At 40.5% G+C, this 15,800-nt stretch overlaps 5 protein-coding genes across 5 annotated transcripts; 4 read left to right on the top strand and 1 right to left on the bottom strand.

The window, feature by feature from the left end:
• The first annotated feature begins 107 nt into the window (after positions 1 to 107).
• LOC118441236 (tubulin beta chain) lies at positions 108 to 2,529 on the top strand. The gene is made up of 5 exons (XM_035865368.2): positions 108 to 650; positions 708 to 1,172; positions 1,348 to 1,652; positions 1,742 to 2,039; positions 2,136 to 2,529. The coding sequence occupies exons 1-5, from the start codon at positions 594 to 596 to the stop codon at positions 2,352 to 2,354; spliced, it is 1,344 nt and encodes a 447-aa protein (XP_035721261.1). The 5' UTR covers positions 108 to 593; the 3' UTR covers positions 2,355 to 2,529.
• A 1,406-nt stretch (positions 2,530 to 3,935) lies between these two features.
• Positions 3,936 to 5,415, top strand: LOC118441454 (uncharacterized). Its single transcript, XM_035865852.2, has 3 exons — positions 3,936 to 4,096; positions 4,632 to 4,817; positions 4,947 to 5,415. The coding sequence occupies exons 1-3, from the start codon at positions 4,085 to 4,087 to the stop codon at positions 5,217 to 5,219; spliced, it is 471 nt and encodes a 156-aa protein (XP_035721745.2). The 5' UTR covers positions 3,936 to 4,084; the 3' UTR covers positions 5,220 to 5,415.
• Positions 5,416 to 5,555: 140 nt separating this feature from the next.
• LOC146872655 (uncharacterized) lies at positions 5,556 to 14,882 on the top strand. The gene is made up of 5 exons (XM_085660355.1): positions 5,556 to 7,405; positions 8,324 to 8,610; positions 12,318 to 12,376; positions 12,783 to 12,918; positions 13,137 to 14,882. Exons 1-5 carry the CDS (start codon positions 6,982 to 6,984, stop codon positions 14,076 to 14,078), a joined length of 1,848 nt encoding a protein of 615 aa, XP_085516481.1. The 5' UTR covers positions 5,556 to 6,981; the 3' UTR covers positions 14,079 to 14,882.
• On the bottom strand, positions 8,147 to 8,674 carry LOC146872657 (uncharacterized). Its single transcript, XM_085660152.1, has one exon. The coding sequence runs from the start codon at positions 8,614 to 8,616 to the stop codon at positions 8,320 to 8,322; it is 297 nt and encodes a 98-aa protein (XP_085516278.1). The 5' UTR covers positions 8,617 to 8,674; the 3' UTR covers positions 8,147 to 8,319.
• Positions 10,407 to 10,975, top strand: LOC146872656 (uncharacterized). The gene has a single exon (XM_085660151.1). The coding sequence runs from the start codon at positions 10,481 to 10,483 to the stop codon at positions 10,805 to 10,807; it is 327 nt and encodes a 108-aa protein (XP_085516277.1). The 5' UTR covers positions 10,407 to 10,480; the 3' UTR covers positions 10,808 to 10,975.
• Positions 14,883 to 15,800: the final 918 nt, after the last annotated feature.

Genomic DNA, 15,800 nt, shown 5'->3' with positions numbered 1-15,800 from the left:
GCAAGAAGCAAGACTACGTCCTTCTGTCTCCGTTCTGTTCTCTCGTTCGCATAGTATGTATTTACTTATTTAGTACGTTCATACGAGCGTTTATCGTCTACCAAATTGCTTACGATCGAAGCTCCTTTGACGCGGCCATTAAATAAGATTTATATGAAAAGCGAAAGGTAGTTACAAAAAAAAAAAAGGAAAAAAGTGAGATCTTTTTTTCACCGTTCTTTTTTCCCACTTTTTTTCAATCTCTCTCTGTCTCTGTCTCTCTCTCTCTCTCTCTCTCTCTCTCCTCGTCGCAAAGTAACGAACACATACGAGTGACGTATTTTAATTACGATCGGTGCGTAGCCCAACGATCTACTTTCTCATCCCATGGCCTTCTTTGCAACGCCTCGTCCCGTCGACTCAAGCAACGAATCCAAGGCGACGAAAACAAACGAATACTCGTTGACGCCCATCATCAACTTTGGCGATATTTTTTTAGCATTTCTCTTTAGCGATAAGATTTCTTCTCCGGCTTAGACGTAGGGCATCTTTTCGTTTCGTGATTTCGTATGTCGATTGATTAACAAGGACTAGATTATCGTGATTGTACAAAAATGCGTGAAATAGCTCACCTTCAGGCTGGCCAGTGTGGCAATCAAATCGGTGCTAAGGTAAATTACAAATCTTAGCTTAAATTTATGTGTTAATTATATCCAATTGCGTGACAGTTTTGGGAGGTAATATCCGATGAACATGGAATCGATCCTACGGGAACTTATCACGGTGACTCGGATCTCCAATTGGAACGTATAAACGTTTATTACAACGAAGCGACCGGTGGAAAATATGTTCCAAGGGCCATACTGGTCGATCTGGAACCTGGTACAATGGATGCGGTACGATCAGGACCATTTGGTCAAATATTTCGACCGGACAATTTTGTCTTTGGACAAAGTGGTGCTGGTAACAATTGGGCAAAAGGACATTACACGGAAGGCGCAGAACTGGTTGATTCCGTCCTCGATGTCGTCCGCAAGGAAGCTGAAAGTTGCGATTGTCTTCAGGGTTTCCAATTGACCCACTCGCTCGGTGGTGGTACCGGTGCTGGAATGGGCACCTTACTCATTTCCAAAATTCGAGAAGAATATCCGGATAGGATCATGATGACTTTTAGCGTCGTACCATCTCCAAAGGTATAAGATTATTTTCTATAAGGTATTTTATATAATCGTATGAAGGGATAGTATCGAATGTAGGTGTTTTCGATACCTTAGAATTATGTAAAAGCGTACACGTATACGAACGTGAACGAACGTATGATCGAACGTAGTCGATCCTGCCCAATGCTCTCTTTCTATTTCTTTTCAGGTGTCCGACACAGTCGTCGAACCATACAATTGCACCCTTTCGGTACATCAACTTGTTGAGAACACGGATGAGTCCTATTGTATAGATAACGAAGCGCTCTACGATATTTGCTTCAGGACCCTTAAATTAAGTACACCTACTTACGGAGATTTGAATCATTTGGTCAGCGCAACTTTGAGCGGTGTAACAACCTGCCTAAGGTTTCCTGGCCAATTAAATGCAGATTTAAGAAAACTAGCCGTCAATATGGTACCTTTTCCACGATTACATTTCTTCATTCCCGGTTTCGCGCCTTTAACTTCTAGGTAAATCGCAATATGCTGAATATTCGTTTAATAAAAATATAATATATAAATCGTAACTCCCGATAATAAGCCTAACGATTACATTGCAGAGGATCTCAACAGTACAGAGCATTAACTGTCCCGGAATTAACACAACAGATGTTCGATGCAAAAAACATGATGGCTGCTTGTGACCCTCGACACGGACGTTATCTCACCGTTGCCGCTGTATTCCGTGGAAGAATGTCGATGAAAGAGGTGGACGAACAGATGTTGAACATTCAAAATAAAAACAGTAGCTATTTCGTCGAGTGGATACCGAGCAACGTTAAAACAGCTGTCTGTGATATACCACCACGAGGTCTTAAAATGTCAGCGACTTTTATCGGAAATTCTACGGCCATACAGGTTATCGCGTTAGCCGATAGATCCTTTTCGTTCATATATATTTTTATCGATCGATCAATGAGATTTCACCTGTCCGATTTTTTTTACCTATCTTAGGAACTTTTCAAAAGAGTTTCTGAACAATTCACGGCCATGTTCAGGCGTAAAGCTTTTCTCCATTGGTACACAGGCGAAGGAATGGACGAGATGGAGTTTACAGAAGCCGAAAGTAACATGAACGACTTGGTGTCGGAGTATCAACAATATCAAGAGGCAACGGCCGAAGAAGAAGGCGAATTCGACGAAGAGGAGGAGGGCGAAGGCGCTGACAATTGATTCTTGTTTTTCTTTTTCCTCTCCATCCCACGCCCGCCCTTAGATCCTCATGCTTCTCCTCCTCCTACCCTCGATCTCGATCGTATCTCAATTATCGGTCGTTTTTAGCCACATGTATAATACTTGAAACGAGTACAGTGTGTCTGTCGTTTATCAAAAGTTCTATTAAAGAATGCAACGAAAAAAACTGTATAGAATAAATAATCTCTTCGCAATAATATATTTTTTTTTTATTCGTGCGTAATCGACAATCGACTCTCTTTTCGTCGAAGAATGAAAGAGAGAAAAAAACAAAAAGAAAGGAAAAAAGACTTTTATCCTGTTCAACGCGTCCTCGATAGGCTTCGCTTCGCTCAGGACGAGATAAAGTAATAATAATATGCACGGATGGAATTTCTAAGAAGACTTGATCGCCGATACGTACGTTCATTGTTATTATTCAAGATCGTACAAATCGTAAATTTTAATAAGTGGGTGTGGTCGCTTTACGCCGTTAGTTACCGAGAAAAAGGTACTCCAATACCCTGTCCTTACTGTGGAAAAAATCACATATTAGCCCCTGATTTCGTTCAAAATGCGGTTGACAATCGCGTACGATAAGATCATCATACATAATTACCTAAGAATTACAAAATTATCTACATTGGTCTTATAGAAAAGGCAAAAGAAAAAAAAAAAAAAGAAAACCGTGAAAATAATAAAATAAAAAGAAAATAAAATCACAAATAATATTCCCTTTCGTCACTGAGTAGGGGGAAAAAAGAGAAAAAAAAAGGTAGGAAAAAAAGAGGAAAAAATATCCAACACAGCCTTCGGCATAAGGGCACGAAAATTTCTCACTGATCGAAGATCCTGCTACATTTAGCAAAGATCAAGAACGTATTCGCGTTCGATCGAGGATCGATCTCGACTCGAGGCAATCCAGACGCACGATTATTCTACATCCGATCGGTCGAGGTCTCTCTTTCTCTCTCTCGCTCTCTCTCTCTCTCTCTCTCTCTCTCTCACTCTCTCGATAGAGTCCTCTTCACGCTCGAGGGAGCATAGACAAGATCATAGACGCGTAGATAATTACTGAAAGCATGGCAAAGAAGTGGGGAGACGTCATAGAGGGACGATGTATTTTCTTTGAGAACGCGCGCATACACACAGGACAAATATATATATACTTACGGTGAAACATACACAGACACATTTTCTACCTCTTTCTACGTTTTCGAGCCGTAACATCGAGCTGTCAAGGTAACCATATAAGAAGTTCTTCTCACGAGGGGAGTCAGGTTATTCGAGTGTTACACCGGTAGTCCGCATCGTTATAATGATTTCGTCCTTCGTCCCAACCACCTCCACATACCGTGGGTCATCGAGAAATCCACGGATCGTAAAGACCTCGTCGAATCTAGGTGAACGTGTACCAGTAACGACAAAACGTATACTTCGTCTATCCGGTGAGCTACCCCGCCCAACACACTTTAGATCCCTCGCAATATATACTATATCTACGAATTCGTAACTTGCCTTGCCGCTCGCCGTACAGGGAAAAGCTTTTTTTTCCCATATTTCCACCGTTCTACGTGTTTGACGCCTAGACGAGAAACGATAGAAAAGGATGCAGAAAGAAAGAGAAAGAGAGAGAGAGAACGCTTTGCTGGGGGTATATAAGTGATACACTAGGTACGCTCTTTAGTCGGTCTACGGTACCTACTGACAACATTCAACAATCAGACAACATGTTCAAGTTGGTGAGTTGGTTTACTACGATCGTGGAAATAAGGATTAAATATTTATCTCGATAATTTCTTTTTCAAATCTATCTCGATAATATTTTTTATATAAAATTTATATGTACTTTCCCACCGATGCATTTTATATGGTAATCAGTAGGGGAAATTACGAAGCGAGTGCCGCGCATATATATATATATATATATATATATATATATATATATATATGTGTGTACATTTTTCTTGACTTTCGAGAAAGTAAGTAACGCATATAAAAACGTGACCGTTATCGCATACAATGATAAAGCCATCCCATTGCTCGTATGCAATGTGTATTTAAAATGGCTCGGAGAATAACGTGAGTAATTCGTAACATTTAAATTGAACTTTAAACATTGTAGCTCGCGGCACAACGTATAATCCTTGAGTAAGTAAAAAATCTTTAATCGCGACGTGACGTAGAATAAAGCGAAAAATTCTCAAATTCAATCTTTTAGATTTTTTTTGTCGTTAAAAGGAAAACACAAACGCACCCGCGCACATCTATTTTCAGCTCATTATCTTCGCACTCGTGGCTTACGCCTCCGCCGGATTGTATTCGGGATATGGTGGATACGGTTATGGTGGATACGGTTATGGAGGATACGGTTTGGGTCATGGAATTGCAGTTGCACCGGCTTACTCGTCTGGCCTCGCTTACCATGCTCCCGTCGCGACAAGCTATGCAAACACGTACAAGGTAAAAAAGAGAGAATCTATGTTAAAAAAAGAAACAAAAGAAAAAACAAAGTAGTTCGATTTGAGGCAAGAAACGATAGAATCTCGAAGAGTAAGAAGATATATATTCTGTTCATTTTATTTTTCTCAGGTCGCGTTGGCTCCTACGGTGACCAAAGTCGCGGTTGCGGCACCTGCGGTGACCAAAGTCGCTTATGCGGCACCGGCAATCGCGAAAGTAGCTTATGCCGCACCCGCTATAACTTATGCAGCTCCAGCCGTGGCTCCAGCCATCAGCTATAACCACGGATATAGTATCCCACCTTCGGTCACTACTTATGGCCATTCTCTCGGTTATGGTCTGGGATACGGATACGGGCTCGGACACGGATACGGATACGGCCATGGTAGTTACTATCATTGATACCGGAACTCAAACGCATCGACGATCCATCCTAATCGATAGTTTCCGTTAATAGAAAGATATATATAACGATTGTACATAATATCTACACGCGACGACTGAATCAATCCATCCACCGTCACGTACTGCTACGATTATCACCAATCTCTCTCCCTCCCTCCGCCCCCCCCTCAAAAAAAAAAAAGAAGAAGAAAAATATATCATGCATGTAATTAATTTCCCTTGAATTATTGACAACGTGTTATTTTCTCTATTTGATTTTTTACCTGAAACGTATACGAGCAGCGTATATCGGTGAGAGAAGAAAAAAAAAAGTCGAACAAGCCTCCGTCGATGTTTCAAACATCACTGAGATTCGCGGTGGTGTTTTATAGGCTTATCTTAGAACCGGTGTACAGTCTACCTGTCAAAAAGTTAAAAGCTGCGATACGAGTTTAAAAAAAAGGAATAAGAGGAGAAAAATGAAATAGACGACGAGAAGTGAAATTCGAAAGTGGGTCAAGGATGAGGGAGGTTCCTTCGGTGGCATTATACGCGCCATGATCGATCTTTTTCTTTCATTTACGGTGAAACGCCATCAACGTCTCAAAATCATCCAATGATCCATTATGATCAAATTTTTATTCTTATCAACAGACATATTTACTCGTATATCGATTTCATTTCGTTCACGGATGAGTTCTTCGTTAAAGAGTCATTCTAATATCGCATTAATTATTATTCGACTAAACGTTCTTTAATAATTCGATCGAGCGTTGAATATTGGTTAGCTTTAAAATCAAAAAGTCGATCCTTTCGACATAACAGAATTATTATTCTCTCGTCGATTGCACAACAAAGCGAGTCTCGTACGTGCGGGTAAATGGAACGAAGCAAATAATAGCGTGTATTCGACCGAAAGCAAGAACTCGAAAAGATTGATAGTTGACATCCGATCGAGATAAATCAATTTACCCTCAATCTACTCGAATGTTACACCGACGCGAAGAAATTCTATCGCGACCGTCGACGTTCGTTAACCTTTTCGATTATCGACAGATATTCAAGCATTATGAAATGCAACTTGTTTACGAACAGGACTTTGATACTTCGTTATCGTACTTGAAAGATCGTTGCGCAAGAAAAATATACGAAAATACATGAAAATTCTTAATACGATAGATGACCTAGTAGTATGATGTTAGATTATGCATGTACTTGCGTATCGCGAGTGAAATCAATTATATAACTTGCATGACACACATACATTGATCTATTTAATACTCTTTAACTTTAATTGTTTTTGTTGTTGAAAAGTTATCGGAATCAATCGTCATCCCTTTTCTCGTGTAGTGACATCGATGTAAAAGAAAATTTCGAGAATCCAAAAGGAGGCTAAAAATCTCGAGTGAATTCGAGAATTCGCATTACTTATTTATTCTCCACAATACGTATACTTTATTGGAGCAGGGTCATCGTTTGTCCGGGCTCCACCCAGATCGCCTTATTGGAAGAATCGAAGGGCAAAATAATATCCTGCATAGGTACAGACGGTGATCAAGGTTCCTGTAAATAAAGATCGTTCTCGTCGCGACCGGAATCGAGTGAACGTACGCCGATGAGAAGGACGCCGTTGTAACACCTTGCGCGACGCCGCCAATGTCAGATTTCATTGGTACGAGGCATATAAAAGGTGGGCCAGTTCTACCAACGAGCATCATTCGATAAGCAGCAACGTTTCGAAGTTTCGAAGACAACGAGAAGTCAAGAAAAACTTACGAAGATGTTCAAGCTGGTATCATTCGTCGCACTCTTGGCTTGCGTTTCCGCGGCACCAGGAGGATTGATAACACCGGTCGCTGCGCCGGTCGTGGCAGCTGCACCAGCAGTTGCAGTGGCTCACACCATCCCGGTAGCTACCAGCTACGCTAACACTTACAGAGCACCGGTCATCAAAGCTGCACCGCTCGTAGCAGCCGCACCGGCCCTCGTAGCTGCACCGGCCCTCGTCAAAACCGCACCGGTCGTAGCGGCTGCTCCTGCCATCGTCAAAACCGCACCCTTCGTAGCTGCGGCTCCGGTCGTCCATGCTGCAACTCCGGTCGTCCATGCTGCAACTCCGGTCGTCCATGCTGCACCCCTCGTACACGCTGCTCCAGTTGTTGCTGCCCCTGCTCTCATCAAGGCTGCACCCCTTGCTGTCATCCATTAAAAAGACCATGCTCTAGATTAATATTTATTTCGCCATGACCAGATTATTCTTTTTGATAAATAAAGCAACAGTTTTATCTTGATATCTTATTTTCAAATTATTTCAACGAATCGTACCTTGTCCCATTTGAAATTATCATCACCAAATTATCTTGCTAGATATCTTATTTTCCAATTGTTTTAACAAACTTTACTAGAATTTCATATTAAAGATTTTTTTATAATCTTTCAATTGTTACGATCATGACACAGAACGAAGTTCCAAATTTATCTTATACATTTATTTTCCATATATGATATATACATATATACATATATATATATATATGTTCTACTTTTGAGAAAACAGAGAGAAGTAGAGAATATTAAATAGGTTCAATATTTTACATTTCGTTATTTTTCGAAAAAGATTTTCTACAGGATTTATTTTATACATACGTATCCGACTCGTGAGGATAACGCTTAATAATATGTACATATATTAATTACTTTGTTAATCAGTACACGTAACTCATCGTAGACATGATCGAAAGACATGATCTTTTCAGTAATCAAAGTATAGAAAAGATAAATTTGGAAGAAAACTGATATTATATTCGTTTCCAAGAATATGAACCAATAACGGAGGTTGAAAAAGAAACAGAAGAGAAAGGTATCGAAAGACAAGAAAAAGAAGAAAAAGAAGAAAAAGAAGAAAAAGAAAAAACATAGATTTCAATCGAAATGCATTAATAACATTTATTAGATATTTATCATAATCGTAAGGTTTTCCTAACAACGTATATAACATTAAGATTCATGATGAAATCAAAAAGAAAAAGAGAGATCGGTCGGTCGTAGTCGTGTTTCTCTTTGAATTGTCGTTCCAATTCGATCGATCGTTCATCGATAACCACGGTATCCTCGTGATTTAGTGAACGAAACTGACAGCTGGTGCGGCGTAAGCGATCTGAGAAGTGTGTGCGGTATATGCAACCGGGGATGCATGTGCGGCATAGGCAACTGGGGCTGCATGAGCGGTGTAGGCAAGAGCCGGTGCATGTGCGGTGTAGGCGAGGCTCGCTGGATGAGTCGAGTAAGCCACGGCTGGTGCAGCAGCGACGAGAGGTGCAGCGGCTACAACAGGTGCACCAAGGTGTCCTGGTGCAGGGGCAGGTGCAGCTGTAGCGCAGGCTACGAGTACGGCCAATACAACGAGCTTGTACATGGTTGAATTTCTTCGGTGTCCTCACTCGTTTCTGTTTGCAACGACTTAAGACGATACTGTCAATCGACTGACTGATGCCATTCCCAAAAGACATAGCCTTTTTTATAGCTCCTCCACGCCCCTAGAATCGATGTAGAGAAAGAAAAAAAACTGGTTCCTCGATGAACACTCTTGGCACCGACTACCGGGCCAAGGACTTCCGGATTACAATTTCGTCGATTAGGAGATTAAGATCGCAAGAAGAAAGGCCCGGAGAAACCGAATCGTATACGCCGTTCGTTGCGAAAATATGTATTGTCAAAATCAGGGAGAAGGGGCTTGGCGTACGCGAGACCGTCTCTTCGACCGTGACCGCTCCTTCTTCTTTTTCTTCTTCTTCTTCACGTTTCATGATTCGTCTTCTCCTACTCTCTCCTCTCTGACTTTAATATTTATCTTTTTCTCTTGCGATACTCGACTACTCGAAAGTAGTAACCGCACGCGTTCTCCTTTTTCTCGAGATATCTATTTAACATCTTAAAAGCCGCGTGAATACTTCAAGTTCGTGGGAAATTATGTAATTGCGAACGAATTAATGTTTTTATTTATTTTCGTGGTCATGCCATTTAACAAGATAATTATGAGACGCCGAGAAAAGTGGGAGGTGGTCAGAAAGAGGGAGATTAGGGAGAGAGGGAGAAATCTTTCGTATCCGAAAAAATAACGAACAAGTTTGCTCCATCTCACGTACATACGTTACGTACGTGAAATTAAGTAAGTCGAGCATCTACTTTCGCGGATTGTGTCACGACAACGTCTCTTGTAATAGCCCCTCCCTTGCTCTCCTAGAAACGACAATGTCCTCGTAAGTAGGCGTTCAAGTAGTTTCGCGCCAAGTTGCTCAATATCGTATTGTACACAACTCATCGGGATAAGCGCATAATAGCTACAATGTTTCGCCGTCTGTGCTTGTTACCAAAATAAACGTACGATTACGATAGAAATCGTGCCAATTAATTAATATCTCAATCACCATTGTCTTGTGTCCATTTGCATATGGCCAACGATTATATATTATATATCTCTTTATAACTTCTTCCATTATGCAAATTCTCAAATTACAATAATTACACAACCCTGACCATTCCAAATGATCGTTCTACGTCAATAATATACGATTGTCAAATATCACCTAAATTGTAAAAAAGTAAATCGTTAAATTAGTCTTTAGTTTGCGTCAATTAATATTGGAATAGAAATGATTAATTATATTACTACTAGATAATCTCTCTAATAATAATTTAAGCATTTAATATGCGAAGACCCGTCAAGCGACAGCTTATCGTAATTCGCTCGAGGTATTTCCGAACCATCGGTTATACGTTCCATGAGACTAGGAAGTAAGAACGTGTCTTTAACGTTCGTTAAACTTGCCTAGGCTAAGATACGCATGAGGCAAACGATAACGATCCCGGATTCTCTCGAAGATCGTAAGGGCCCTTGTTGTTGATCCTTGGCAATGTTTCTCGAACGTGGTAAGTGGAAAGAAAAAAATCGAAAGACTATTGAAAGACCCTGAAGGAGACCGAAAGGAAAGGAAGAGAAAGAGAAGGAGAGAGAGAGAGAGAGAGAGAGAGAGAGAGAGAGAGGGCGCGTGCGAGAGAGAGAGAGATAAGTAAGGTAGGGTAGGAGGAAATCAGACAGGAGTGGTAAACTGTAGAGCGAGTAGCAACAGGACTCGCAGGAAAGCCATTCGGGAGTTTTGGTGGGAGAGGTCAGTCTCTTCGAATAAAAGGGCGACTACTCTCGTAGTCTGGCATCACTCGCTCTCGAGCAACGTTTAAACTTCGAATAGTCTCGCATATCGAAGAATCAAGAAGAAACCATGTACAAGTTCGCTGTACTCGTCGCCCTCATTGGCTGCGTTGCTAGCGCACCAGCACCTGGCTATCTCGCTCCAGCTCTCCCTGCAGTGGCCGTTGCCCATACCGCCGTACCGGTCGCCACCAGCTACTCCAATACCTACAAGGTCTCGGTGAAGAGCCCGCTCGTAGCTGCCACCCCCGTCGTCGCGGCTCACGCAGCTCCTCTTGCCTATGCGACCCCGATCGTCAAAACTGCTCCCGTCGTCGCGGCTCCGCCTGCTGTCGTCGCTCATGCCCCCCTTGCCTATGCCGCCCACGCACCCCTCGTCGCTGGATACATCCACTGAAAGAGAAAAGCAGAGAGGGAGAACGACTTCGGCTCTGATTCTCTAGTCATAACGACATTCAAACCGGCTGTTACAGATCACCTTAGACATTTGGACGAGACATTGGATCTTACCTCGTTGATATTATCATGATCGATCAATAAATTCCTTTTCTATCTCCTCACAAAATTATCTTGTTTTTGTTATTTCGTTTATTTCACTTTTTTTCTCATTCTTTTTTTCCCTTCCTTTTTGTTTTTCTTTTCTTTTCTTTTTTTTGTTCTCCAAGATCCAAGTCCCATCTTATCCCTTCCTATCGGAATTTGACAATTTCTATAGGAATATTTTTCAAAGTTCTTCATCCGAATAGATAACGTATCTATTGTCTAAGAGTAATTCTTAGAGTCACAGAAATACACATTGGCCTTATGTAATTGAGATTGACCAACGCGAATCGAAACACGATCGATTTCGTGACTCGTCGATGTCGAATTTCTTATTCCGGTCGCATAACGACCGACACTTCTTGGACATTTTCATCCGTTACTTTAAAACTTCGTTTATCGTTCTATGCGTATTATATAAAAAATACATAGACAGCACGTATATACATACGCGGCATATAGGATAACGGGCTATTAACTCGCTTTTCTGAATGCTCAAAGTATTATTACATAATAATATCAATAACGTTCAGTACTAATACCAGGACGACGGAGTAAATACATTTTAACTCTTTCACAATCCAGGTACATACTCATTTCCGATAGATTATATAATTAAAGTTACGTAATTGGATCGATCCGAAATGTATTCATCTTTATGAAAATGTGCACTTGAGCGCAAGTCCCATCGACACGTCGGCCATGTGTCATATTCGTAGCTTTGTTAGATTTTTGTATTTAAGCACTTCTTCGTGAAATAAAACAACTACATTTTTTTTGTTTTTACAGCTTCATATGAGTAATCGATATTCACGGGGAAAATATTAATGTAAATTATAAACGAATCCTTTTTATTTTATCACAAATTTCGAGGATCCTCAGTCGAGATAAAATATTTTAGATTTTCCATCATTGATATGTCGAAAGAAAAATTTTTCTTCGAGACACGATTATCCTTGAGGATAAGATAGACAAGCGAAGAGAGCCGTCAAAGATAAAGAAACCGGAATACACGAAGCGAGAATATAAAAACAATGGAAGTTACGGACATGAGGGAAATAAGTACGAAATGCAGACCTTGCAAGTAAGAAGGTTGGTCCTCTTGGAAAAATCACGCGAGGTATGTGAGAGAGAGAGAGTGAGAGAGAGAGAGAGAGAGAGAGAGAGAGAGAGAGGGAGGGAGAGAGGAAGGGAGGGAGGAAGAGAGAGAGAGAGAGAGAGGTCCGGTTTTACTCGACTGAATCGATTCGCAGAAAAATCAACACGAGCTCATGGGCTACCAGGATATCCTGGTGGACCGATAACGAAGAGAAGAAAATCATCGGCTTGAAATAATTTAAATTTTAAATTCACAAATGATCTTTAAGAAGGGTCGTCAACCTCTATCTAATCAAGATCTCGATACGTCCTTGATGGAATCCCGGACGTAAGCAACCATCTTCAGTCGTTTTCGGTCAACGACTCCTACGTTTTATATATTCTCAATGTATCTTTTTATAATATCGTTAAATAATATACAATTGAACGTTTATTCACCGCTAAAATATAATATTTCTAAAAAAAAATATATCGTTTCATCCGAATAAACGTTCTTTAGGATATTAAAAAATCACGCTAATTACTCCAATATGCAATAATTAATTTATTTAAACTCATATAGACTAGCTAGTTAAATCGTTAAGGACTTGCGTGAGGATTAACAGAAGTTTTAGACTTTTTGTTTTTATGTAAATTTCAATAAACAAGCGAGATTACGATTCGTCATTTACTCGATCTACTCGATCCTGACGAAGCTGTAGTATATAACCAGACAGGGTGTTACTACTGAACAGACCTGTATCCGAAGGTCTTTCGAAGAGCACGGAAGTCTTCTACTATATAAACCTTGGAGAACCTCATCCGTGCAGATCAGTCGCAGATTCTCAAAGCGCAGCTGGGAAACGAAGAAGCTCCGACATGTTCAAGCTGGTGAGCCGATTTACAAAACAATTGTTTAAATGAAAAATGCAAACCCTGATGAAAATATCTAACGATGTCCGATATTTTCAATTTCCATTTATACGATTCCAAAAATTTCTCCATACGTCGGACGACTTAGATCGAATTATTTATAAATGGATTCTTCAAAAATATAAAAAGAAAAGTCATAAATTTAGAGAAATCAGAACAATTTGTTTTATTCACAGGTGGTCCTATCCTGTCTGTTGGCCGTTGCGCTGGCGAAACCAAGCGAAATCGTGCCAGCTATCGTAGGAAATCTCATATCCGAAAAGAGCATCGAATCCCACGGGAACAGCGTGGTTCATTCGGTCGCGCCGGTGATTGGACCGGCCGTTCCATTGGTAAAAACCATCGAACCGGTGTTACCGGTGGCCAAGGCTGCGGCCATTGTCGCTGAAAAAACAATAGAATCTCACGGACATTCGATCGTACATCATTCAGCACCGGCAACGGCCGTTTCCTATTTAACACAGGCTACTCCTGTTGTTTCAGCAGCACCAATCGCGATAACTGAAATCAAACATTTGTCAGAGAAATCTGAGAAAAAAACGCAAGAGACCTTGAAGAAATTGGAATCCTCTGAACAGAACAAACAGTTACTCGAGAACGTTGGTCGACAAGCGATTAATACCAATGTTTCCAACGTTTCAACGACACCGGCAGTAGCCGTTAAGGCTTCAGAAAGAACGGAGCAATTATCCGAGTCTCAAGAAAGAAACGAGTCCGATAAGAGCAGGCAACTCTCGGAGAAAAGCGAATCTTATGGACAACTCATCCTTCATCAACAGACTGCACCTGCGACTCTCTCCTACTTGGCAGCTACTCCCCTCGTTTCTGCTTTAACACCCGTAGCACCGAGCGTGATCACTCATACCTCGAAGGCCGACAACGTCGTCGAGAAATCGGAATCCCTTCAGACGAAGCAATTGACGGAGAAATTGGAAGCTCTCGAGAATAGTGCGATCCAGGAGGCTGTACCTTTGTTACACGCTACGTTGCATGCTGCACCATTCGCTTACGCAGCCTCTGCCCCTGCTGCACATCTTTATTATTATCCTTATTCAGCCGCTGTACTCGCTGAAAAATCCATCTCCAGTTATGGCCATAGCATCGTTCATGCCGCTTAAAAAAATCATCATTATCAAGGATTCTTCCGTTATAAGCTAAATATCTTTTTCGTTTATCGTTGACCCTACACTTTTTAACGATCACGTTCAAAACGATAAATTGACGAACCAACGTACAACAATGCCCTCGTCAAAACTTCTTCTTTGCGTATGGACCACCTAGCTAGCGAACTGTCGAACTCTACTCAATTGGTGATTCCTTTCCTTTGTTTTTCATTTTTTTTCTCGAGTCTTTCTCTTTAAATACTCTTATTAATTTTATTATTTTCACCTCTGAGACGATGCATTCTTCTATGCGCATTATTCGTTAGATGCATAGAGGAGCTCGAACGAAGTTCTTGAGTCCTTGCATATTTTCGAATTTTCAGGCGCAACGAGAATCGTCCTCGTCTTCGAGGCTCGCATGTTGAAAATCTTTCACGATCATCGTCGTTTCCAGGACAAAGGAGGAGCCTAAAAACTGGCTGCCCGACTGCGACTCGATATGCTTTATATTATTTTTTAAGTATTAGCCTTAGGTACGAAACGTCGATACTTTTGTGTACGAAAAGAAAAAGGACAAAAATCAAGCATTGTATACGTACTACTTCATGCTTTTATGATTATTATACTTCAATACATTTATCATTAGAACGATTTTACGTTCTTAAACCTTTTCTAATCCCTTTTTATAAAGTATCAAGGATTTACAATAAAAGTTAAATCTAACTATACAACCTATAATACGTCAGAACTAACGTATAAAGTATATCGATTAAGTGGGGAGAAAAAGTAGTTAGGGAGACCATCGTCAAGGCCATCCTCGATGCTTCCGCTAAACGATTTATTTCTTTGATATATGTCGTTGGCCGTGTTGTAACTTCATTTACAAGAATTTCGACCTCGAAGTGGAAAGTGACGAATTTAGTTCGGCCGATCAACGAAAAAGCCGTTTCACGGTCCATAGCACGTCTCTATCGATCGAATTGAAAAAAAAAAAAAAAGAAAAAGAAAAAAAAGAAACGTAACGTTCCGAGTTATGCGACTACCGAGCAAAGATTCGCTCTGAAAACGTCGCAAATAAATCGACGTTTCGAATGAATCGATTCGTCGAATCACTCTTGTAATTGTCTATCACCCGTGAAACCCGATAAAAATGTTCGAACGATTTTGATAATCGCAACGTCATCCTCGATGATTCTTTAGAATATGTTCGTTTATATTTCTCTCGATTATTCGTCTCGAGAATTATTCTTTGAGAATCGGCTTCGAGCGCTCGAAGATACAGACAATAGTTCGTCGGGTATGGTAAAATCGAAGGATGTTGGTACTCGCCGATCCACGATCGTTACGAGTTACGATCCGCAAACTGGTCACGAAGATAGTCCGTATTTTTCTGGTCTGACTAGGCACGCCCTTATCCCTTCTTTCAAGCCAACCGAACCATCCACCCGTTCGGAAGGAAATATCGGCAGGTAGTAAATCCACAGCGACGTCATTCTTTTCCTTTTTTTTTTTTTTTACTTTTTCTTCTTTACTTTTGGTTTTCTTTTTTTTTTTCTTTTTTCTTTAGTTTTCATCCTCGTCGAATAATAAAATTTCCGTCATATTCTCTCGTTGAGAAAATAATAATATATTTATAGTTAATAATAAATTTGTATTGTACTATTGTCTGGAGGGAACATTTTTTCTCTTTCTTTCTTTTTTATTTTTTTTTTGGTTTTGTTTTTTTCGTGCAAAATT

This window comes from Vespa mandarinia, chromosome 11 (assembly GCF_050613455.1).
Source record: "Vespa mandarinia isolate Hongniang chromosome 11, ASM5061345v1, whole genome shotgun sequence".
In the NCBI taxonomy this organism is placed as follows: Eukaryota; Metazoa; Arthropoda; class Insecta; order Hymenoptera; family Vespidae; genus Vespa; species Vespa mandarinia.
This window is presented reverse-complemented; position numbering and strand designations above follow the sequence as displayed.